At 44.9% G+C, this 23,992-nt stretch overlaps 3 protein-coding genes across 14 annotated transcripts in view; 2 read left to right on the plus strand and 1 right to left on the minus strand.

Annotated features, from left to right (window-relative positions):
* Nucleotides 1-1,048: 1,048 nt before the first annotated feature.
* The window catches only part of LOC128752561 (G-protein coupled bile acid receptor 1-like), a 40,674-nt gene continuing 17,730 nt past the window's right edge, over nucleotides 1,049-23,992 (minus strand). The window contains exons 3-7 of one of the 12 annotated variants that reach the window (XM_053853884.1): nucleotides 23,215-23,349; nucleotides 10,484-10,610; nucleotides 9,407-9,446; nucleotides 3,875-8,904; nucleotides 1,049-2,554 (exon numbers count right to left, since the gene is read on the minus strand). In XM_053853884.1, the coding sequence (XP_053709859.1) occupies nucleotides 1,484-2,506 (1,023 nt within the window). In that variant the 5' untranslated portion in view covers nucleotides 2,507-2,554; nucleotides 3,875-8,904; nucleotides 9,407-9,446; nucleotides 10,484-10,610; nucleotides 23,215-23,349 and the 3' untranslated portion in view covers nucleotides 1,049-1,483. The other 11 variants (XM_053853888.1, XM_053853887.1, XM_053853882.1 and 8 more) reach the window with 11 other exon arrangements.
* LOC128752556 (coiled-coil domain-containing protein 40-like) lies at nucleotides 8,572-19,074 on the plus strand. Its single transcript, XM_053853875.1, has 18 exons — nucleotides 8,572-8,689; nucleotides 8,841-8,922; nucleotides 8,989-9,113; nucleotides 9,219-9,302; nucleotides 10,542-10,755; nucleotides 11,033-11,190; nucleotides 11,266-11,388; nucleotides 12,940-13,061; nucleotides 13,137-13,380; nucleotides 13,645-13,827; nucleotides 14,564-14,809; nucleotides 14,883-15,096; nucleotides 16,037-16,206; nucleotides 16,660-16,751; nucleotides 17,247-17,361; nucleotides 17,676-17,864; nucleotides 17,944-18,102; nucleotides 18,167-19,074. Exons 1-18 carry the CDS (start codon nucleotides 8,687-8,689, stop codon nucleotides 18,416-18,418), a joined length of 2,775 nt encoding a protein of 924 aa, XP_053709850.1. The 5' UTR covers nucleotides 8,572-8,686; the 3' UTR covers nucleotides 18,419-19,074.
* On the plus strand, nucleotides 20,417-23,373 carry LOC128752557 (tubulin alpha-1A chain-like). The gene is made up of 4 exons (XM_053853876.1): nucleotides 20,417-20,632; nucleotides 20,871-21,093; nucleotides 21,159-21,307; nucleotides 21,375-23,373. The coding sequence occupies exons 1-4, from the start codon at nucleotides 20,630-20,632 to the stop codon at nucleotides 22,353-22,355; spliced, it is 1,356 nt and encodes a 451-aa protein (XP_053709851.1). The 5' UTR covers nucleotides 20,417-20,629; the 3' UTR covers nucleotides 22,356-23,373.

Raw genomic sequence — 23,992 nt, forward strand, 5'->3', positions numbered from 1 at the left:
AAACACACAGCCAGGACTACTGAGGAGCAGCTCCATTGGAAGCCGCTCAAGGTCCTGCAAAGGCCTAGCCAGTCTTCAGATCTGAACCCAAGAGAAAACCTTTGGAGAGAGCTGAAGGTCCATATTGCCCAGCAACAGCCACAAAACCTGAAGGCTGTGGAGAAGATCTGTCTGGAAGAGCTACAGAAAATGTCTGATCTCTGTAACTGCAAACAAAGGTTTCTCCATCAAACATTAAGTTCTGTTTTTCTGATGGATCACATACTAATGCCGTGCAATAAAATACAAATAGATTATTTAACAATTATCCAGCCACACAGATGAATCCATGTGACGCCACCAGGTGGATTTTGACCTGGACTTCACTAGCAAGCGCAGAGTGGGTGATACGGAATTTCACCCCGGGGCCTTTCAGCTGCTGAGGCTGGACATGACAGGACCAGCAGAAACAGAATGGCTTGCTCGTAACCGCACAGGTTCTGCGATGGACCGCAGAGAGATGCTCACTGGGCAACAGCTAGCGAGAGGAAATACTCAGCCACCCACAGCTCAGGAATGTGTTTTCAGTGGATGATTTATTTCTTCAAAACACCGTTGAAAAACCGCCCGGGGAAGGATGGGATTGAGAACGTGTTTGCGTGTGGCTGGAACAGCCATGAATGTGTTCTGGCTAGTACCTTTGAGTTGAGGACTCGGGCCTGGGACAGGAGGTGACAGCAGAGACTGGGAGAGTCAGTGTCCGCCAGGGTGGAACATACAAGATGTCAAAGTGGATTTGAGACCAGGGGTCGTGAGGCTGGGGTGTGGAGAGGAGGAGTGACACGCTGAGGTCAATTATCTGCGACCAGCACGGCCGCCAGACTCCCAGAATAGTTCAGACGTTGTTTGCTCTAGAATCTGATTAAAGTTTCCAGCGTGGCTCTGCGTCCCCTCACTCACTCATGTCCACCCACCCACAGAACCGACGGCAGTGGATCACATGATCTTTCCCTCAGCTCAAATTTATTATGCTTTAAAATGGTAAAATAATAAATACAATACACTGTTTCATGGTGGTTTGGAAACTTGATAATAACTTCAGTGATGGGCTGATGAGGCTTCATGAAACAGTGTCTTCATTTTCAGAGGCAGCAGATGGCGCTGTCTGCTCTAAAATCTCTGGATTTAAACAACAATTTCAATGAAACCGCTCATCATTTTAGACTAAGAGCGCCATCTGGTGGCCTCTGAAAATAAGGACACGGTTTCATGATGATGATGATGCAATGGCTGGTGGTTGCTTTATTATTTCTTCAGTTTATTTGTTCAGACGGTTGACAGCAACTATGAGTCTGGTCAATATTTTGTCTTGACCTTCTACTATTCCTCTCGAGCCGGACATTTACAGGATATTATTAAAAACAACAACAACAGAGACCCTTTTATCGGTCACATCCCTCTCACAGGTTCAGGATCCCACAGTCTGAAGACGAATCCTTGCTCCTCAGGAGGGGACCTCATTTGATTTGGGCTCCTGTCGCCTCCACCTGTCTCTCATCTTCAGCAGCAGCTGGCACGCGGGTTCTGTGTACTGCTTGTTGGCCAGACCCAGCACCAGTGGCACCACAGCCATGCTGCCAATCCCAGCACAGGACAGAACAATGTGAGTGGTGGAGCTCCATCTGGTGTCGCTGATGAGGAAAGCGATGCAGACGTGCATGTAGATCAGGTAGGGGACCCAGCAGGCCAGAAAGGTCAGCGACACGGCGACCACGCAGCGAGTGTAGCGCAGGTTCAGCCGCTGTTCGCAGTCCGAGCTCTGGCCTCGCTCCACGGAGCGATGCAGGCGGCAGATATCCTGCAGCTGGCCGCGGGTGATCCACAGGACCCGCCCGGTCATTCCAGCTATGGTGAGAATAGCAGGCAGGACCAGCCCATACACCTCCAGGAAAATGAAGGCGTTTGGAAACACCCTCCTGTAGGAGCAGCACGCTGTTCCATTGGTGGAGCAGTTGGGGAGCGGCATTAGCATGGAGCCGCCCTGGCAGCAGCGGTCCCAGTCCGGCCCGGCCCAGTTATTCCATCCAAAAGCAGGTAGAGATGCGTAGAGTAGTGGTGGAGCCCACACCACCAGCAAGGCCAACGGAAAACTGCGATGCATCCACAGGTTACTGTAATGCAGCGGCTTGACAATGCAAACGTAGCGCTCATAGTGGACCATCACCAGGTTCAGCAGAAACGCCAAAAAGAGGAAATTGGGGAAAACGTGAGCCACAAGACAAGAGCTGAAACTCATCTCTCGATCCAGGCCCATCAGAGGGATGAAAGGCAGCGCCACCCCGGTGCACATGTCCGCCACCAGGAGGCTGAGGAAGAAGTAGTTGGGTGTGTTGTGAAGCTGCCGGTTCCATGTGATGCCAAGGATGATGGCGAGGTTTGCCAAGATGATGGACGTCGACAGCGGGACTGTGATGGCGTAGATGAGCTGCTCCTCTGTGAGTAGAGGGGAGGAGCTGCCGCAGTCCATCGCTGATATTGTGGAACGGATCAGATCCTCTCGAAGCTCAGGTCAGAGCTGCGGGGAAGTGGATAACAAACATACAGCAGTGAGCTTGACGTGTCGGTCACCATCAACCCCTGCTGAACAGGGATCTAGCAGCCCTTAGAATGCAAAATCTTTCGGCAGCAACCCAGGGGAACCCTGGTGGCGAGTCCTGTGAAACTACCATCCAACCTTTCCAGCCTTCACCCATGACAGCAAAGGTTTCAAAGCTCTAACATGGAATCGACACCAGTGGATGTCTCCTATCACTCCAACAAAAATATGTTCTTCATGTGCAACATTTGGAGCTAACTTGCATACGACTGGTCAGTGACCTAGTGGCTAGCGCGGATCCCCAGGCGTGGAACTCTCTCAAGAATCTAAGAATGAAGAGAAAAAGGGTTCAAGAAGGGTGGCGTTTCTCATGCAGGTTCTCCAGCACCACTAGGGGTGTATCTGTGCATCGCCTCAGGAACGCAGCTCCCACCCTACTTTTTTTTTTTTTCTTTCTTTTGCTTCTTTTGCTGCCTACTTTTTAATGGATAAATAAACTGACCATCCCCATCCATACCATCGTGATGTCCAGATGAAAATGTCCCATCAAAATGTTACAGACTGAAAAAAGTGATTCTGACTAAATCTGTGCTCCTTGAATCATTACGTCAGTGGAGCATGTGGGCCATGATGGGCCCTACTGACCCTTCAATAAATACATCACAGAAAAGTGGCAATAATTTATTTTTTGTTTTGCCGGTCTCTTGAATTGTACTTTTAAAGACACCTCTCTCCTAAGAGAGCCTCAAGAACTCCGTTTGGAACCAGTAAAATTCACCATCGCAGTATCCAGAAAAACTTCAAAATAAAAAAACATCAGCCTGAAAGGCTTCCTGTGGAACCCGAGGCAAGACTGCCGCTTCTGCATGCTCAGTTTTTAAAATCTTTTATGAAGTCACCATGGACAGAGTCACATGAAAGAATCCCTGTCTCCTTATCCTGATGTCAAACAAATAAGAAATAGAAATGTCGGTATTCTGAACTGACTTCCCATGTACATGACAGCTTACGACTCTCGTCTTGGTATGTGCTGCCTGTCAGCGTTTTCGTTCTGACTCTGAAGACCTATTCTCCTTCTGAGTCGGTTAAAAAAATGCCTGTGTTGAATATGTTTAGACAGAACTTTACTCACACATAGGCTCGGTCAATAAACAGAAAATAAAAGACAATAACCAGAAGGACAACCAAGCTCCAGCATCGTCCCGCTGGTGCTCCATATCACATGCAGCTGCTGTTTTTCACAGGTATATACATATATACATACATATTCACGCTTTAAGCATCTTAAAGTGGGTTTACCTGTGCACATGGACCCCACTGGGAACCTTCATGTCCACAACCAGGTCTCTCGTCGGTTTCTCGGTGACCACAGATCAGTCGATGTTTTCTCGTCGAAGAACGTTCAGTGAAGCAGCTGCAGGAAGCAAGTGAGGGCAGTGGCTGCTTGTGCTGATGAAGAGGCAGCAGAGTGTGCTCACTCTTCACCCCCCAACAGCCCACCTCCTTGAATGGAAGCGCACGATAAGAGCCCAGCAGATACAAATTCATCTAGATGTTTGGGATGTGTTTAGGATGGACGTAAACACAGGGGGAGCTGGTCAACTATTGTGAACACTAGACTGAAGAACCTGTCCTGTATCCACCTTGTTTATTTTTACGGAAAAGTAAAATACATTCAGTGTTGTCTGATTCAGGACAACAGACACAAGTAGTATCTATTGTAATGACTCTGTTTTGGGACTCTGTCGAAGGCACTGCAACAACAGCAAACAAGCGTTTCTGTGATCTGTTAAATCATATATCAATTAACTATTAAAAAAGAAGATGAAAACAAATATGACTGAACGCCATTAGCATCTATTTTCATCTCCATCCAGCCAGGTTATCAGATGGATGTCACTTGGACGACACTAAAATTGAGAACTTCTGATAATCTGTTCAAGGCTGATGAAATACAACATAATCATGAATAAAAATATGATCAATATTATCATCAAGTCCCAGCTGTTTATGGATGTCACTCCACCATTCCTGTAAACGCTTGACTCGAGCTGCAAAAAAGTCAATGTGTATTAGCCTGGCTTGGAGGCTGAGCCACAGTATAAATGGAGAACATTTCAAACACAGGTCTGAGTGAACGGAGTCGATTGAGAAAAACAAGTTGATATCACGCGACAACCAGGATGTATCTGAAATGAGGAAGTGACTGAATAGATAAAAGATAAAAATAAACGCAGTGATCATCGCCCTTGACTTCTCCCGCCAGTCAGATCATCCATTAGTAGTTGCTCATGTGAGCTTTAACTTGACTAGGCTTAGTGAGAACGCATCAACACATCAACATATAACATAAAGATCCACATTTCATATTCCATCTGACGCATGTGCAATGGACCGTTGAGCTGAATGACAGGACAGCATTCTATTTCCTCTTCCTAGTGAGGGGATGATGAGGCTTCATGAAACAGCGTCCTAATATTCAGAGCCCACCAGATGGTGCTTTGGTTTAAAAATGAAAAGGTTTCATTGAAACAGTTGCTTAAATCCAAAGATTTTAGAGCAAAGCGCGCCATCTGGTGGCCTCTGAAAATAATGACACTGTTTCATGAAGCCCATCACTACCCGAGGGCATGGGGTGGAGTCCACGGCTCCGCTCACGGTGACTTGGGCCAATCCAGACTTCAGACCAACCAGTTATCAACATGCTATTTGTCAGTATCCCAGCTGTGAGCCCCGATAACAGGGGTGTCGAAGTCATCCACAAACGGACTGCAGTGGGTGCAGGTTCTTGTTCTAACCCATCAAACACGCACAGTTTAACCAGTCAACTGATGCCAGCCTTCAGACTCCTGACTGGTGATAAAGTGATTGGCTGGAACAAAAACCTGCACCCACTGCTGCCCTACTGGTTTGAGAGTCCTGCCCAAAACAAGTAACAACACATGACTCACACGCGTCTTCAATTTATACAGTACCCAGTGTACTAACATGACCACACACGGAACACATGGCAATGCATGAGTACACTAAAGTAATTTAGACACATTCCATTTGAACATTGAAGATCATTCCAAAGTGACCTGAAAAAGCATTGAATTGACTGGAGTACGGTTTATTTCGATGAGTTCTCAAACTGTTCAAGCATTAAAAACTGGCCTGGACGAGTGTCTGAACTGGAACAGACTTTAGCGCAGTGCATTCAACTATGGTGTGTATAGTGTCGGTACAGAAATGAGAAACAAGGTGAGCAAGGTTGGTTGGTTCGGGCGGCGTAATTCCACTTACATCAACTATTAAATGTGTCAGACAGGCTGCCCTGTTTGAGGTTCCCACGGTTACATCGTGGTTTTGCCACACTACTGGCCTCACTGTGGAGCCAGGGTGAGGTTGGTGCAACAGACATGATCTGCTCAGTCCTAGTCCGAAGACTATGGCATAGAACTTGGAAATCTCTTTGGATCAAGTGAGTCCCTTTTGTTTACAACATGATTTTTCCCACCACAGCCAGGGCTGCATGACTCTCCCAGTGTTCCAGGAAGTCGGCCCTCACTTCTCCATCTGGGGGGCGAACTATTTTATAAATATTTGAGATTGATTTATTTGAATATTTTTTGATGTTTGGATGGGATTTCTATCACCCACGTAAAATCAGCGACCTTATTTCATCAGGCATGACTTCATTGTTTAGAACAGAAGCACTTTAGGGAATGGACCTTAGCCTAATGGAACATTAGCGCTTCTTCCCTATCGGCCTCTAATTCATCAGCAAAACGCAAAAAAACAGACGCTGCTCCACTTGAGGCAAAGCCCTACATCCTGTCCATCACATCCCTTTCCAGTTCAGAGCCGGGGCTGCTTTGACCTTCTTGGTGTCGTTGAACATAGGTGCATCTCAGCACAAGAATATCTTGGCTGCGCCACCAAAATTAATCCTGAATTGAATATGAATCACCGCAATTTCCGGACTATGGTGCTTCAGACCACCGTCCGCTACATACATTATGGACCCTACAGCTACAGCAAGGTTCCAGAGATTACTCTCTAGTCAGGTGAGGACATTAACAGTGTAGTCAGAGAAAGAAACCTGTGTCTTGTTCATTTTAGCTGGATCCACGACGAGCGCTCACAGAATACGGCAGCCTCAAGTGGACAAAAACAGACCTCACAACAGACAGATTCCTGTGCTGCATCCATCAGTTTGAGAAAGGATTTGTAAAAGTTGTGTGAAGTTCTTTAATGTTCAGCGCCCTCATTGGTGTCATGTGACTTCAATGACTAGAGTTAGTTTACTTATTGTATTGGAAGATTGTTCATATGTATGTTACATTATGATTCAGTTGAACAATTATGTAAAGAATCTATACAATGCAAAGATATTTGGCTTTTATTTCTACATTTTTTTATTTCTAAATTTCACACATGCTCCATTCCTTACTACGACAGCAGTCACCACAGCGGACACTGACCGCTCACTCACAGTGGTCCAAGTCACCGCTCAGAGAGTTTGTGTGTTTACTCAGACACATGAGAGGGAACATTGGTTCCAGGGCAAATAGATCACAACTCTAACAGACAATTTTTTGAAGCACAGGGAAGCAGAGAGCACCAGGGAGCCAAAGCACAAGCCTCTGTTATGGTCAGGAACATCACTGATCACTGATCATTCTTGAGTCAGGCGCTTCTGCCAATGAGAGCTTACGGCCACTCAACAACACTTCAGAAGATGAATTCCCCACAGATCAGGCATCAACCAACAGGAACATATACATCCAAAACGTTGGCGTGTTTTAACTCACAACTGACGCCATACACGTCTCAGATCTAAACACAGTCCTGGAGGTACCACGCTGTTCGCCAGATAGACTGGAGCAGAGCTGCTGTTACGGAGATGGACGAGCTCCAGTCAGATAAAGCGTTTAAACAGAGCATTCCAGGGCCTAAAGGAGACGCAGCGCAGGGAGGATGACACAAAGAGGAGGCTTTGGAAGGAGCTTTTGTCGGATGGGAAACGCTTCGACTTGGGCTCTTAAACCGCGTATACCAGATAAACAACGGCATACTCCACGTATTACACATGCAATTCAAGCATCCGTTTCTGAACACGGTTGGCCATTCTATTTGTAGTCCATGAGCGTTGGCTCCTCTCCAGCCTGGAGTTCAGCCTCTACAGTCCTTTACCAACTGGTATGAGCCCAGATCTTACAGTGGTGTTTAGTCTACAGGCCAACATTAGAAGAGTCGGCCAAGTGAAGCACTGAAGTCTCCCGACTGTGCCGTGTTCTGCTGGGTCAAAATGCACTTCATCGCTCACCATTCTGCCAAAAATAGAAGTCGATTCAGTTCCATCACCATTATTAAGGTGCAAATGGAGAGTCTGTCAACCGGCCTTATGTGGTGATGCTTCTGTTATTACCACGTATGTTTTTGACGCCATGGCCTCGTGTTAAAAAATGAAAAGTTGTGGAAGGATTTTGATGACGTTTTCAGACCATTTATTAAATGGGACTAGGAAGCAATGATTCAACGTTGAGAGTGATCCAGATCTGGATCCAGCATATTCTTTTTTATTATTATTTCCTGTGCTCCTGACAGCGACACATTTTAAAAAGTGTTGTCGTCAGCATATACATGAAGCACAGTGATAGGATGTTGCATAGTGTGGGACACCTTGACATGGGACTGGAACAGCAACCTTGTGACGTGACACCATATAAAATCATCGTAAACCACGAGCTTGATGAAAGAAACAAAAGAAGTACAATAACAGAATGGAACACACTTCATACCAAGCCATTCCACACTAATCTGGTTTGACTATTTGCATTTTTCATTTCAAATGCATCTACCTCTTCCTGCACGCAGGTTGCCTTTCCCAAGTCAGCCTGCTCCACCTACAGTCTCAATTGGTGCATCATAAGATCAAAGGCACTATCGACTTTCATCACTTTGCGCTCCTGTTTGCCCTTCTTTAATCATAACTGGCGTTTATGTTTCAATTCAATCCTGCTGCCTTTTGAGTTTCTGTTATTTATACAATTTATTTTCATTTCTCTGTGGCAGTGTGATATTCAGAAGTGTCATAATACAATTTCATTAGATGTTTTTTTGAGAATGGTGAGATATAACCTCTGAAATATCCAAATGTTACACTAGGTTTGGAATACTTTGGGATGAAGTGCAATAATATCTAACGCATTGATAGCATACTATCAAATATCAGCAGAGTCAGATCCATAAGGTTCCCCTTCCATCTTTCCCTTTCCAGAGCGACGCAGGTCCGGAGCGCGATGATCCTGTGGACGGTCCGGATATGAATGAGGACGATGAGCCTGATATAAGAGAATTAGGTCAGTGACAAAGCTGGGTGAAAAATTCAAGGTATGTTTTGGTAATGATGGCGTCTTTGGTTTCAGAGGGGGAAAGTGATGGCGATGCTGGGCAGTTGTCCCCACCCTCAGAGAGACGCTCACCAAGCAAGGATGGTCCGCGGCCAAAGACTGAAGACGACAATGACTTTCTCATTCTTGATCCAAATCACGTACGTAGCGTGATCTTGACTCATGACTGACTAATTTCTCAGTCGCAGACGATGCACATGTTGAGCGTATAAGCCCATCCAGTTCACATCCATGTGTGTTTACAGCCAATGGTCCGGAGACAACAAACTGCACTGAACAAGCAGCTGATCAAACTGCTGGAGATTCTCAACATGGCGCTGAAGGAAGAGGTGACCCTCATCAAGCACCATTTGCCATATCTTAATGCAGACACAGGTGTCTGACATGCTTTTTTTCAGATATGGGGGAGTCACAATCGCTTTCCATGATTTACCTGATCCTCTATCCTCAATATCATGTTTCAAACGAGACCACTGAAAGTAAAGAGACAAAAGTTGGTCACTGCACCAAAATCATTTTCACTTGACCTTTGATCCTAAAGTGAGGAGGATGGTGGAAGACGCAGATTGAAATTTAGGGGAGAAACAAGGAGTCAATGAGGGAACTAGACTGGTTTTGTTTTTGATTTTTACCAGGAGAGAAATTTAAATTCAGTTGCTGACTCACATGGTTGACTGTTTTTTTTTGATAGAACAACACTGCCAATACATTTTAAAGCTGTTGGGTTGATGAGGTTTCATGATACATGTCTTGATTTTCAGAGGCCACCAGATGGTGCTGTCTGCTGTAAAATATTTGCATTTGAACAACTCATTCTATGAAACCTCACATCATTTCTAAACCAAGAGCGCCATCTGGTGGGCTCTGAAAAATCAGGACACTGTTGTTGTTTAGAACAGGGGTTCTTAACCTTTTTGATCTCGGTGCCCACTCTCCCAGAACAAATGGGCCTGGAGCCCATTCAATAGAACTGATTCATGACTCTTGAGTTCAGTTGTGATCAACAACCATATTTACTCTTCTTAGACGTAAACATGAAAATATGTGATCATCACGAAGATAAGTATTTGTCATTGATAAGTCCAACAAAAACTAAAAAACAACTATAAAAAAGGGGAAAAAAACACTTGATGCAAACTGTTGAGAAAATGTAACAAAGTGAATAAAATAAATGTGATAAAACCATATAAAAACCATATGTATAATATCATAAAATAAACATTTTACTTAAAATTCAAAGAAGATATAAGCAATGTGTAAATGAAAGCCATACACATAATTTTCAAAGTAAATAATTTTCAGTTTTTACTGTTGGGGGGTACGACATCATTTTCTTTATCACTGTTTCCTTTCAAGAACTTCTCCATAGTGTCACAGATTTGCAGCTATCAAGTCGATTCAATGACACACTACTGCCACCATATGCAACTAGTGTATTAAAAATGAGCGTCTCGCGGCCCAGAGGAGTAAAATTAAAAAAAACTTTAACGGCCCTCTAGGAGGCACTCACAGCTCATGGTTAAGAATCACTGGTTTAGGCAGTGACTAACTCTCTTGCATGGTTCCAGCTGGCCCTGGAGAAGGTGGACACCATCAACGACGAGGAGATGGGCGCAGAGAAGTTCAGGATTCAGAAGCTGTTGGACAGATCGAAAAATCGGCTTGTGCATTACCATCAGAGCAAAGTCCAAGCTGAATTAAATCGTCGGGAAGTTCAAGAAGCACTGGAGACCATGAAGGATTCAGTTCTCACTGGCCAAGTCATGAGTGCGAGAGAAAACGGTACTGTTTCACTGTCAGAGTAACTACATTTCTTCTTCACGCACACATCTTCAGGATGTCACCTGGGAGACTAGAGGAAGAACAGACATCTCCTCTATGGCTGGCGACCACAACCTGGTGCCTCTGTCAATGTCATGTGGTGCCTCACATGGCAGGGAAGCCAACATCAGTTTAGTTCGGTTTCTGACATCGTTCTACACTTTACGCCTGTGATGATGAGTTTTATAAATCACATAATTTTCTCATCTGATTTTTTTCTAATGTGGATCTTCTCTAGAGTCCAAACTACGCAAAGAGATGGAAAACCTGACGCTGCAGCTCATGTCCACACAACAAACCAGTGACGAGCTCCAATCCAACGTCAAGGTCTTGAAGAACAAGAACAACAAAGAGAATGTGGAGAAGGCTCAGGCTGAAGACCAGAAGCAGAAGCAGGTGGCCAGCGAGACGTCGCGTGTGGCCGGTCCATGTCAGGGTCTGTGTTCTCTGACCAAAGGTCTCTGCTGACAGGATCGCTACGTGAACGGTCTGATAAAGGAGATGGAGAGACTGAACGAGCAGATCGCCCTGTACGAGGCCTTGACCATTGACAAAAACAGGGAGACTCGGTCTGCGAAAGAGGCTCTTCTGGAGGTAACCGTCAGGAGTTATGGGATGATTAAGTGCAATTTGTGATGTCCTCACAAGCAAGTTATTTACTTCCCGATTCATAGTGGGATAATGAGAGAAAGGTCAACTACACTCAACTCAAAAAACATTAATTTTGTTTTTGCTTCCAAGCTGTGCTGACACACAGCAATTTCTGGGCCATTTCGGGCCACCATTTTTCCCTCGAGCTACTATTTTGGACATTGTGTTTGAAATCCTGGTCGCCCCTCGTGAGGCTAAGTCACAACCTGCCACACTACACATGCAAACATAGGTAGATACGGAGGGAATGTGCGATTTAGCTGTTGCTGGAGAGTGGTCAGACCAAACACCAGGGTTTCCCCACATGTATGTACATACATGAGGCGCAGCGCCACCACGACAGCCTGACAGATATTCAATCTTAATGTGTTTGGTGTGCAGAAAACGGACTAACTAATCTTCTGTATGGGGTGTCTGACAGATTTAAAAAGAAAAAAAAAAAAAAAAAAAAAAATCGCAGTAGATTTAGAAAATTCTTGTTGCACCCCCAATAGGTTTAGACAATGATGGACATTTCACCCCGTCCAACTAATTCAGCACACATCTGCTGTTTTACAGAAAACACTGGGTTCACACCAACCCATGTTGCATTTCCCCACTGTGGGACTAACAAAGGCCATCTAATCTACATCTAATCTAATCTAATGCCTGCCACCAGGACATTCCAAAACTGTAGGTGGCAGTGTCACCAGAAGCTGACGGCACGCTCGCAAATCAGAAACCACCTGTACAGTGGTACCTCGGTTCTCGACCACAATCCGTTCCAGACAGCCGTTCGATGTGGGAGGGGTTGCCAAGTGAGTGACGCCTCTCCAGAAGTGAAGAGGTGCCCGGTGCGTGTCCAGCTCTGAATGTGCGCTTCTGTGCAGTTTGGCTGTGACAAAGTCATAAACCAAGAGACTCGCCCCATCCCTGTCCCAGCTCCAGCCGACTACAGGACATCAAACCCTGGAGTGAGCGCTCCAGCCTCCGAGGTGTGGAGAGCGAGCACCTCCCCTGTGACACTCTACCACGGTCCAGTGTGGAGACAGCAAAGGTTTTACACCTCAATATGAAGAAAAAACAGTCAGTAAATGTAGCTAACGGGACACGTCTGCATACAGAGGCTGCGTTATACACAATAACAAAGCGCGTCGCGGGTCAGCTGATCGGTCCGCGCACGTTATGTTTTTTCCAGCTTTTTTCGGGGGTGTTTGAGTTCTGGATTTTCATTTAAAATCCGAAGCAAAAAAATCTCGAAATTTTTGTTTGAACTCCGATTTGTTCGAAGTCCGGGACGTTCCCAAACCGAGGTACCACTGTATTTGCAAATTCAAACATTCAGAGCATCATTTCTGCTGCTGCTCTGAAGGAAACCAGTTTATGATGAGTGTTGTTTCTAAAAATGGCTGGCTACGTCTAAACATAAGGCAACATGCCTTGTTCAAGCCTCCAAGTACCATTTGACCAACTGAGAGTGTAGATCAAATCTTGCGTGGTTTCGGGTCTGTGCAGACAAAGATAGATTTGGAGTCCCTGGCGATGGAACGCAAACAGCTGATGCAGCAGTGGAACAACACGCTGGTTCACATGAGAAAACAAGACGAGTCCTTCAGCGCGCTGTTGGAGACGCTCAGGTGCAACAGACTGCATTGGTGTAAAGAAGGAGCACCGTCAGCGTGGATATATTAGTGTCTCTTTCCCACCTCCAGTATGGTGGAGCAGCAGCTGAGCCTGCAGGACAGGGAACAGGAAGGCTTGAGGAAGCTCATCACCCAGGAGCAGGAGCTGAACGAATCCCAGACCTTGCAACTGAAACTGTCCCAGCTGCACTGCGCCACTGCCAGTCGAGCCATCATGCAGAAGCAGATGGAGCTGAGAGCTCTGCAGACGACGTTCAGCACGTATGTCCGCAGCACACGGGAGACGGAGAAGACCCTGAAGCGACTTAACAAGGTAAGCCTCAGCGTGAATGAGAAATCATGCTTCACAGGGAAAACATGTGGCAGCCCCCATTTATTACGCTTTCACTTTTTTACTGGAGGAAAAGTGGCGTGAATACAAAAAGATGAATGGCAATGTTGAATCAACTGTTAAAGTATGCAAGAAAGGGATGATAATAAAATAATATAAATAACTACATATAAATAACTACATTGTTAGGCTGCTTGTGTCCTCGTGTTGTTTTTTTAACCGTTTGTTTTGGGTACCTCACATCAGGAGGGTAGCATGTACCAGTCTGAGCTGGTTGACCAGAGAAAGCAGCTGGAGAGGGCCAACGCCAAACGCCTGGAGTTGGAGAACAAGATCATGAACCACATGCAGCAAAATCTGACTCATTCCATGGCGGCCAAGTACTCCAAACTTCTCATCGACAAGATTGTCTCCATGAAGGAGGACACGGTAAAACACCTAAAGAGGGCCACACACTGGGATTTTCATACTCGTTCTTATCTGTCAGAGAAAGGTCTGCTGTTGACCCATATGTGTGCGATATCACTGATGGCCCAAACGCTTCTGCCTCACCAGCGATGGTGAATCATGTCCTCATAGCCAGAAATCTTGCGAGATCGCACGTGCTAAAACGAAGGGAACATCACAACAAGCTAAGACACAACTCACAACAGGAGAGCACATCAGGTGCTGGAGGTTTTAAACACTTTTTTTCTCACTCTAAGAATCCTGAATGAAAACTCATAACAAAATTACTGGATCGAGTTTAGTTAAGAGCTTTTACATGAAGTGTACGTCTGATAATGCAGTTTGAGAGCTCAGCTCCAACCCATGGACTTAGTTTTCTTTTAGTTAGTGTTCGTGTTAGTGTAGTTGACAACTCCAATATTCCAAATGAAAACTTCTGGCACAGGATTGCAACTACCATAGAAACAAACCAAAACAAATTCTGCACCACCAAAATTTGACCATGAAATTTACTATAATTCACCAAAACAGTTAGCAAAACAGTCAAGGTGCTTATTGAGAACCATCATTAATAGGGATTTTATTACTTTTGCTATTCCCACTTGGATATCAGCATGAAAAAAATGCACCACAGTGTACCAGCCCACATAGAATTCATCCTCTCCCAGATTTGAACGTTGCCCATTACCTTCTTATGTAATGTGCGTCTTCCTATTAGAACTTCCAACTGAAGCAGCTGGAGAAAGACATTGAAGCCGTCGGCATGGACGCAGCAGAGCTCAGCCAAACGCTTCAAAGCCTCACAATGACACTCAAGACTCTGGATGATGAGGTTTCCAGGTGCCTCAATACAGTGTCTGCAAACGATTCCAAGATGTTTTCCTGCATGACCCTCATCGAGCAGAAGCAGACCACCATCACCAATCTCAACAGGAAAATTGGAGAGATAGTTGCCAGGACTGGGGTGAGCATTGTCACCGGGTAGTTATGGTTCAGATGAACTCTGATTTAACGCCGTCACTGAAACACTCACTCAGGTGGAAGACCTCAGTCCTCTCCAAATCAAGGTGGAAGCCATATTGGCGCAGATAAAGGAGGTCACAGATGTTATTGAGAATGACAACCTGGTCTGGACGAAAAGGCAGGAAACGCTCGTCGCTCTGATGAGGGAGCTGCAGATGAACAGCAAAGAGATGCACACGAGGCAGACGCAGTACAGTGTTAGGAACCAGAAGATCTTTTCTCTCGAGAGTAAGTCAGTGGTCTGGGGATTATTCATCTGACTAGGTTTCGGATTAGGGTCAGCTACTGAATGCAAGTTTATTTCTCTGGTGCCCTCTGGTGTCCTGTCTGTAAATTTGCTGAGACAAACAAAGCACAGGTGGAAACACAGATTTTCAAACACCTGATGGTTTGCAGTAGTGAGGAGCTGATGAGGCTTCATGAAACAGTGTCCTAATGTTCAGAGCCCACCAGATGGTGCTGTTGGTTTAAAAATGATCCAAGGTTTCATTGGAATGGTTGTTTGAATCCAAAGATTTCAGAGCAGAGAGCGCCATCTGGTGGCTGTTTCATGAAGCCTCAATCGATGGAGAATCCACCAACGTTGGGGGAAGAGCGCTGAGTTAGTGGTTGATGAAACTAGAGAACAGAGAGACATTTAGGTGAAAATCTAAAACTCAGATTTTGGTGACGACATAGTTCTTGGTTAAATTCTCGAAAATAATGTGGCAACACACCAAGAAAGATGGGAACCAACACCTGCAGAAACGCCCACTTTCTTTTCAAGCCCATCTATTAAGATATGGCTGCGGGGACCCTCCAAACACTGCATACCATTTCACCTGGACACAGAGGAGCTATTTTTAATTCAGAATTAAACAATGTATTACTCTCTGAATACTGCACTGTGTGTGTGTATGTAATACCTTATAGCTACAGCATGTACTGGTGGGGATGGGCCAGGAGAGGCAGAGACAATTCAAAAGGATCAACTGACGTTGCTCAGCAGCCTTTAGGAAAACACTGACCCCTTTTTTTTTTTTTAGAAAAATATAGTTATATCCAGCTCTTTTGTTAAACCGCCTCAACATTGTATACAGTTCTGATATTGTCTTTGTACTTTTGGTAGACTTACGAAGCTGCAAATATCTTTCTGGCAGATGTGATGAAAGAATGCAATTCTCTACAGATCAAGTCAAGATGGAGCAGGTGGAAGACCAAGAGTTGTCCAGTTCCACCAAAATGCTGCAGGGAGACTTGCTGAAGCTCAACTGCCTACTGAACAAGAATGGAGAGCGCAGCATGGCCCTGGAGCAGGGGAACGCACTCATGGAGTCGGACATAGTTCACAAACTGAAGGTGAAGAATGTTGTTTTCCATGTTGCAGGTCAGTGGATCTGTATGAAACATACTTTGATGTAAACTACTGTTATTTAAAGAGTCGCCACAACACATCTCCACACATTCTGACATGTTGTCACGGCGGGTGCAGTACACACGTGTCAACCAGACAGCAAGAGTGATCAGCCATGCCTGCCGTCGTGAGCCTTGAACTTCTGCCCAAAGTTTTATTTCCTCAACACAGATCAGTGATTGAGTATGCTTTTGAATGACTGTGACACTATATCTTCTGCAGTAAGTCAAGATTCTTCTGTTTCCATTGAACAGTTCACCTCAGTGCCACACCACTCCACCATAGTGTTCAGTGGAAACTAGCCATCATCACTGTTGTCGGGATTCATGGTCTCACCGCTGAATACCAGTCATGACTTAACCTTTGTTGTCAGCAGTGAATATACTTTGTAATTTTAGGTAGAAGAACGGGAGACCATAGAAATCCAGATGAGAAAGGAGCGAACCCAGGAGGAAAAGGAATCATTACTTGGAAGTTTGCTGGAGGCTGAGTAAGTTTGAGTCAATGCCCACGCACACACACACACCAAGAGACCGTCGCTGTCCCAGTGGCCTTGAACAGTGATCCTCTTGACCTGACTTTGTCTAGTAGTGTAGACATTTAGAACTAGCACAGAAGCATTGCTACAACATAAAAAAGCTTGACTGTATTGTCGCATAAGCAATGAATAATCAGAATATGTTCCATTTCATGCCGGAAATGCCCTACTGACATTGATGTTACTGTATGTGATGTCTGCAATCGTGCATTTCATTTTCCTTTGCAATACACCATACGCGAGTGATGGGTGGATGAGGTATCATGAAACAGTATGGCAGGGCTGATGATACCAATTTTTAGATGCCACTCTTGGTTTAGAAATAATGTGAGGTTTCATTGAATGAGTTGCTCCAAGTCCAATCATCTCACAACAGACTGGCCTCTGAAAATCAAGCCTCTGTTTCATGAAACCTCATCTACCCAAGTTATTAATGTTTTCCCTCAGACCACAGGTTGTGCTGTGGGAGAAGAAGACGGAACTGGTTAAAGAAACTTTGAATGTTGGGTCCGAAGTACAGACTGAAATTCAGATGATGAAAACTGAGATCCACCGCATGGAGGTCAATGCCGCACCAAATATACAAATAGGCTATTATATAGAACAACACCGCAGTAGCTTATAGTCGTTTTTGAAATGCTATTTCCGCTGTGTGTTTAATATTCCAGCTCAGTGAGATTTTATGGAAATGGTATTCATCACCACTAACTGTCTCTTTTGGCACAATTGGAATGATCTCTTACAAAGCTTAGTAACCTTAGACGTCACCGTAGCTCCTGTACTTTAAAGGCTGATCCCGAACTTCACTCCAACCAAGCACTAATAATGACTCCTTTATTGGAAAAATAAACGGTGTTTTGATGGTCGTTGATGAAGGTGCATCTGAGCCAGCTGACAAAGCACCAGGAATACCTGCTCAGCAAAAGCGAGGAAACAGCATCAAAGTGGGGCTCCCTCATCGAGCGTAATGTCTCAATGATGCGAATCTCTCAGAAGCAGATGACCAGTGCTCGGCAAACCCTCGTCCTCAGCAGCATGAAGCGCAAGCTCCAGGAAACTCACAAGGTTGAACTAGCAGACTACATTCTCAGTTAAGACTTATTACCAGCAATGTCAAACTTTCCTCACGTACATTTCTCTGCAGGATATTGACAATTTTGGGACTGCCGTTAGCGAACTGCAGAAGAGCCATGTAAGTATGAATAACAGGCTTGATCTGCGGAGACAACAACTGAAGGAGCTGCAGGCTGCCTGTGATGCCCTTCAGCAATCCTTCTCAGATCTGCAGGACACCAAGGACAGAGTAAGGCGTGTGCTGAAGAGAATGTGACGAAAACGATCGCTGATTCCTTATTGTTTACTTCTAGAATCTCGCCCAGCTGGTGACGCTGCAGGGCTGGAATAAGAGGCTGCAGAGTGTGTCTGCTGGCAAGTACAAAGCATCATCGGCTCGTGATGCAGTGGACCAAGCTCTGCAGAGCCAGAATGGGAAAGTGGGTTCCACAAGTCTCCTGTTAACACATGTTCTCAAAGAGTTCCCCCAACATCTGGAAGTCCTCCGCAAACCAACACAAATGCTGAAAGGATGCTCACAAGCCCTGGAGTTGGAACCATGCTAGGGAACAGAAGTGTCTCATCTGAACCTTTTGTAGTCTGCGACCAAGCCTGATGCTTGGTTACACTGAAAATACCAAAATACCATTGCACAGACTGGCAGGCAAACTGGATTGTCGACAGGGTTTCCTGCTGCGCCTTATTGTCAAAGAGCAACTATTTACTGATTGGAGTGTCTTTTAAAATGGTAGTGGATCCCTATTGTAATATGATATTAAAGATTTACATAAGAAAATATGCATGAGCCCCATCAAAAACACTTGAATTGGACCAGTACACTGACTTTCTGAGAATGGTTTTGACTTTTCTTGTGATGAACTGTTAACTTCAGAAACATAAGGAAACTTAACACACATCAATCTGTGCCACAATGACAAATGTACAGCATCTTGCTTTGAATGAAGATGGAAGGGAGGTCTGGCACCTAATATTTTCCTGCTTCTTAAATTATTGTCAAAAATAAAAAGATTTCTATCAATCCATCCTCAATTCCACAAATGTATTTTGGTATCTTGACGGAAATTTATTCAAGCCCCTTCGTGGCACATCGCACCCCTCCTCAAGCCAGCAGTGAAACAGCTCATCCAACCTGCAACATCAGTCTGGCACACTACATTCACCAAAAATGCTTTGATGAAAGATTGCAGCATACCTGCTTCTCCTGTATGAGTCTCCTAGTTGGGGATTGAAGCTTTTTTTGTGTGCATGCGTGCGTGTGTTTTGTCTTGGTTCCAGTCCTGTCTCTGGCTGCGTTTGGTCTCTGTCCAGACCATTATTGGGTTAGGTGTTCCGGACACAGAACACTAGCCACGGTGAGGCACTTATTAGATCACTCGCCTTTTTGGAGTCATTTGTTCGCCTTGTTTCACCATTGTTCCGCCAGGGGCGTGAACACTCTGTGGACATGACAATGGGAAAGGTGTGATTTTTGTTTGTTTTGTCAATTCTGTGCTTCTCACAGGAAGTGATGTCATGTTTGAGAATAAAGGCTTCCACCAGCACACATGGCACCAAGACACCCTGTTCCACAAGCATTACAGCAGACCCGGTGTTGCCAGAGACGATATCTGCAGTCTGTGACTTCTCCAAGGGTTAATAGTATAACGACACAATGTTGGAAGGATTTAGTCATTTCAGGGACTTGCCGAATTATTGACTTTCAAAAATATGTATTTCAAATACTAAAATGAATTTCCCCGCAAAATAATTTACTTCTCAACATGTATCAATTCCGAATGATGAAAAGATTCTCAATTATAAAATGCAATTTGTCGTAAAGAAACAATGGAAAAAAGAAGTTCTAAACTAGAGCTGTCAAAACGCAACACAGACCAAGTCATTGTGTTGATTCATGAGTTTTTGCACTCCCCCAGCTCTCTGCTGCCTGTTAGTACTATAATTTGTCTATAAACTTAGACCCCTCCCCACTATTTGAGGACTACTTTAGGTGCAGGTAAACAAGCTTCAGGATCAGAGAAGACATGGTGAACTCTGTGGTGGCCGGACGTTCTAATCGTGCCGCTGAGCATATAAGGCTCCTCCCCTTGTTGCCACTCTGCAGAGATCAATTCACTGCTGTGTTGGAAACTTTTGGCCTGAAAGTTCGCATCAAACAGGCGGCGTTACTCTTGGCTTTCTAATTCAAACAAACAGGAACGTATTAATGCATTGGAGAGGAGAAGCTGTGACAAAAGTCACCCAGAAAGTCTCTCTGCTTATTTTAAGGACAACTCTTCTAACCCAAATATCACCTGACTTTTGAAATATTGGCCTCATTCATGTAGTTATAGCACCTGCCCTATGCCACCACTCTTTCCAAAAAAATGCAACAATATAATGCAACGTTTGGCTGAAAAAAGAATTTGCTGTAGCAAGACCAACCTTTTCCAAACAATGTATTCACTATTTTGACGTGCTGCCCTGTCTTTGTTACATCGTACATGTGAGTCCTCAATCCTCCGTCTTTGTTTTACTTTGTATTGTCTTTATGTGCTGTGTAGTTGACTTTATTCGGAATTGCATTTTGTCAACCTTAAAAAAGAACTGCATGCAAACTTTGGGTCTGTCAGCCTATGATCTGGGGTCAATAACTGAAACAGGAATGTTTTAGGAAATACTCACTAAAAAAACAAAAACGGAGAAGGAGGAACAAGAATAGTTGGAAGCAAAGGCATCACAGGGTCCTATAATTCAGCGGTGACAGGACATCTTTCAAAATGGTATGTTTTTTTAATATTATTCATATACAATTTAGACAGATGCCATTAAAAGCTGCAGTGCGTGGGAAAGAGGATTGTGAGAAAAGCTGTGTGGTTACAGTACAACAAAACCATCTGGCAGTCATGTAGCCTGCCAATCTGTAGATGGTTCCTGCCAGATGGGGGGAATATTCTATATCATTGGCAATAACACAATCCTCTGAAAATAATGATGAAAGTATTATTTCTCTTTAAACAGCGTGAGTGTATCAGCATTCATATCGGTCAAGCTGGAACCCAGATTGGCAATGCATGCTGGGAACTCTTCTGCCTTGAACATGGTATCCAACCAGATGGTTTGATGCCAAGCGACAAAACAACAGCAGGGGGAGACGACTCCTTCAACACGTTCTTTAGTGAGACTGGAGCTGGTAAACATGTTCCCAGAGCCATCTTTTTTGACTTGGAGCCTACAGTCATAGGTTGGTTTATTATTTCTCATGTTGCAATCAACCTTGCGTGACCTTATAAGTTTCTTGGTGCACAGATGAAGTTCGTACCGGAACATACCGCCAGCTATTCCATCCGGAGCAAATGATCACTGGGAAGGAGGACGCCTCAAACAACTATGCTCGAGGTCACTACACCATTGGCAAAGAAGTCATTGATCTCGTTCTCGACAGGACCCGAAGGCTGGTGAGTGAAGACAGCACTGTTTTAGTTGCTCAAAATATTCTTGCTCATTGTTACATCAACATTTCAGGCTGACCAGTGCAAAGGACTTCAAGGTTTCCTTATATTACACTCCTTCGGAGGAGGAACTGGCTCTGGTTTCACCTCTTTACTGATGGAGCGTCTCTCTGTCGAATACGGGAAAAAGTCCAAGCTGGAGTTTGCAGTTTACCCTGCACCTCAGGTGTCCACTGCAGTGGTGGAACCATATAACTCCATCTTGACCACGCACACCACCCTGGAGCACTCTGAATGCGCCTTCATGGTGGACAATGAGGCTATATATGACATCTGCCGCAGGAACCTGGATATCGAGCGACCCACCTACAGCAACCTTAATAGGCTGATAGGGCAGATAGTCTCCTCCATCACTGCCTCACTGCGCTTTGATGGAGCCCTGAACGTGGATCTGACAGAGTTCCAAACCAATCTGGTACCATATCCACGTATCCACTTCCCTCTGGCCACTTATGCTCCGGTCATCTCTGCAGAGAAGGCTTACCATGAGCAGCTGTCAGTGGCAGACATCACTAATGCCTGTTTTGAGCCATCAAATCAGATGGTGAAATGTGACCCTCGCCATGGGAAGTACATGGCATGTTGCCTACTGTACCGCGGCGACGTGGTGCCCAAAGACGTCAACTCAGCGATCGCCAGCATCAAGACCAAACGCACCATTCAGTTTGTAGACTGGTGTCCCACTGGCTTCAAGGTTGGGGTCAACTACCAACCGCCCACTGTGGTTCCTGGAGGAGACTTGGCCAAAGTGCAGCGAGCTGTGTGCATGCTGAGCAACACCACAGCCATTGCTGAGGCCTGGGCTCGACTGGACCACAAGTTCGACCTCATGTATGCCAAGAGGGCCTTTGTTCATTGGTATGTGGGCGAGGGAATGGAGGAGGGAGAGTTCACCGAGGCTCGTGAAGACATGGCCGCTCTGGAGAAGGACTACGAGGAGGTGGGAACTGATAGTGTTGGAGACGAAGGTGAAGAAGAGGGTGACGAATATTAATTTGAAGTTTGTGAACAGAATATCGAACTCAGCAATGAAGACAAATGATATAATAACCTAATGGCCCAAATCATCAATGAAACACCTTAGTTTGAAAGCAACTTTGAGACAACTGATGAATCCTTTCACTAATGTTTGCATGAAGGATTACTGTACATATGGGAAAATTGTATGTGGTCAATTAAACCATCAAAGCATTTGCTCTGTTTAAATACCTTTCAGGATTCATTGCAGGAAGAAAACACATTCAAGAGAACAAGGTACATATTCATTTGTAAACACATCAAGTTGACAGGATATTCCCAAATGATATATTTGAGACTTGACTTTTTTGATAAAAATTCAGCATCCTGTCACACTTCTCATTTCCACCTGCTCCTTTAGCACATTCAAGAACCTCATCGTTGTCTTTTCTCTTCTTCTTTTGACTGGTTCCTTTGTTTCTAGCATTCTTCTTTCCAAATGTTCCCAGATCTGAGCCAATCCTCCTGTTGTCTCCCAGGTTTTTCATATTAGCTGTCCCTCCGATATTCCGTTTTCTAGTCTTGTCATTCCTAATCACTCTCAGTGAAAACCTGATCATCACCAACTATGCCACTCCTAACTCTGTTTCCTGTCTTTCTGCCAGAGCAACTGTCACCAACCGATGCATCATGGCAGGCCTCACAACTGCCCATTCATTCATTCTAACCCTCTCACCCCTGACAGTCATCTGCACGCTCCTCACCCATTTTGATCTCGATCCAACACTCTCATGTGTCATCACTCACATATTACTAATCTTAATCTTAACTATGCATCTGTTTTCACTCTCATTTGCGGCATGTATTCTGCTTTGGTTCTACTCAAGACGTTTTACCTCAAATCCTTCAATTTTCAAATGGACTTTTGCATCCCGGAGTGACAAGGAAGCCAGCCGTCTGTGTTGTATGGGGCCCCACTATGTGTTCATGTTGAGGCACACGTTTCCCTTGACGCTGTGAGAGCACACCATCTGAAAGAAAAATGGAGGTTGGGTTTAGAGGAGTGCTTTCAGGCTGCACTCACGACAAACATAATACCAAGTAGGCTTCGCCCCCGACCAGGCAGCAGTTCAGAGACTGCTCTTGTTAAAGCTGTTCATTCTGATGGTCTTGGACAGCATCAATTTAAATAAATGCAAAAGAGACATACAGTAGGACCAGTTTATTAGTTCCCCACCCAGCACAGTTCCAGCCGACTTACAGCAGAGTTCCAGCACACTTACAGCCGCTGGAGTGACCCCCCTCTTCTATATATATATATATATATAATGGCGCACACATTTCTATCTACGCCGCTTCATATTTCGAGGTGGATCACGGTGAAATGTATGAATTTTAAAACTGCATGCACAAGAGACATACGCCAGATGCGAACCAGCCACCTTGTGACACACAGGCATGTGCTTTAACGGTGGTACTGCCGCTACGTCATGTGACTATCTGTCCAGATGAGCCTTACAGCCTCACATATTTGTAGGATGTGGCTCTTTTCAGCAGCACAGTAAAACAATGTGGCTCTTAGCCTCTGACTGGTTAGCCGACCCTGGCTTAGATTGTGACGATGATCTAAATTTTGGGTGTTCCCCACTGACTGCATCATCGCGGGGGATTAAA

This window comes from Synchiropus splendidus, chromosome 1 (assembly GCF_027744825.2).
Source record: "Synchiropus splendidus isolate RoL2022-P1 chromosome 1, RoL_Sspl_1.0, whole genome shotgun sequence".
NCBI classification, from domain to species: domain Eukaryota; kingdom Metazoa; phylum Chordata; class Actinopteri; order Syngnathiformes; family Callionymidae; genus Synchiropus; species Synchiropus splendidus.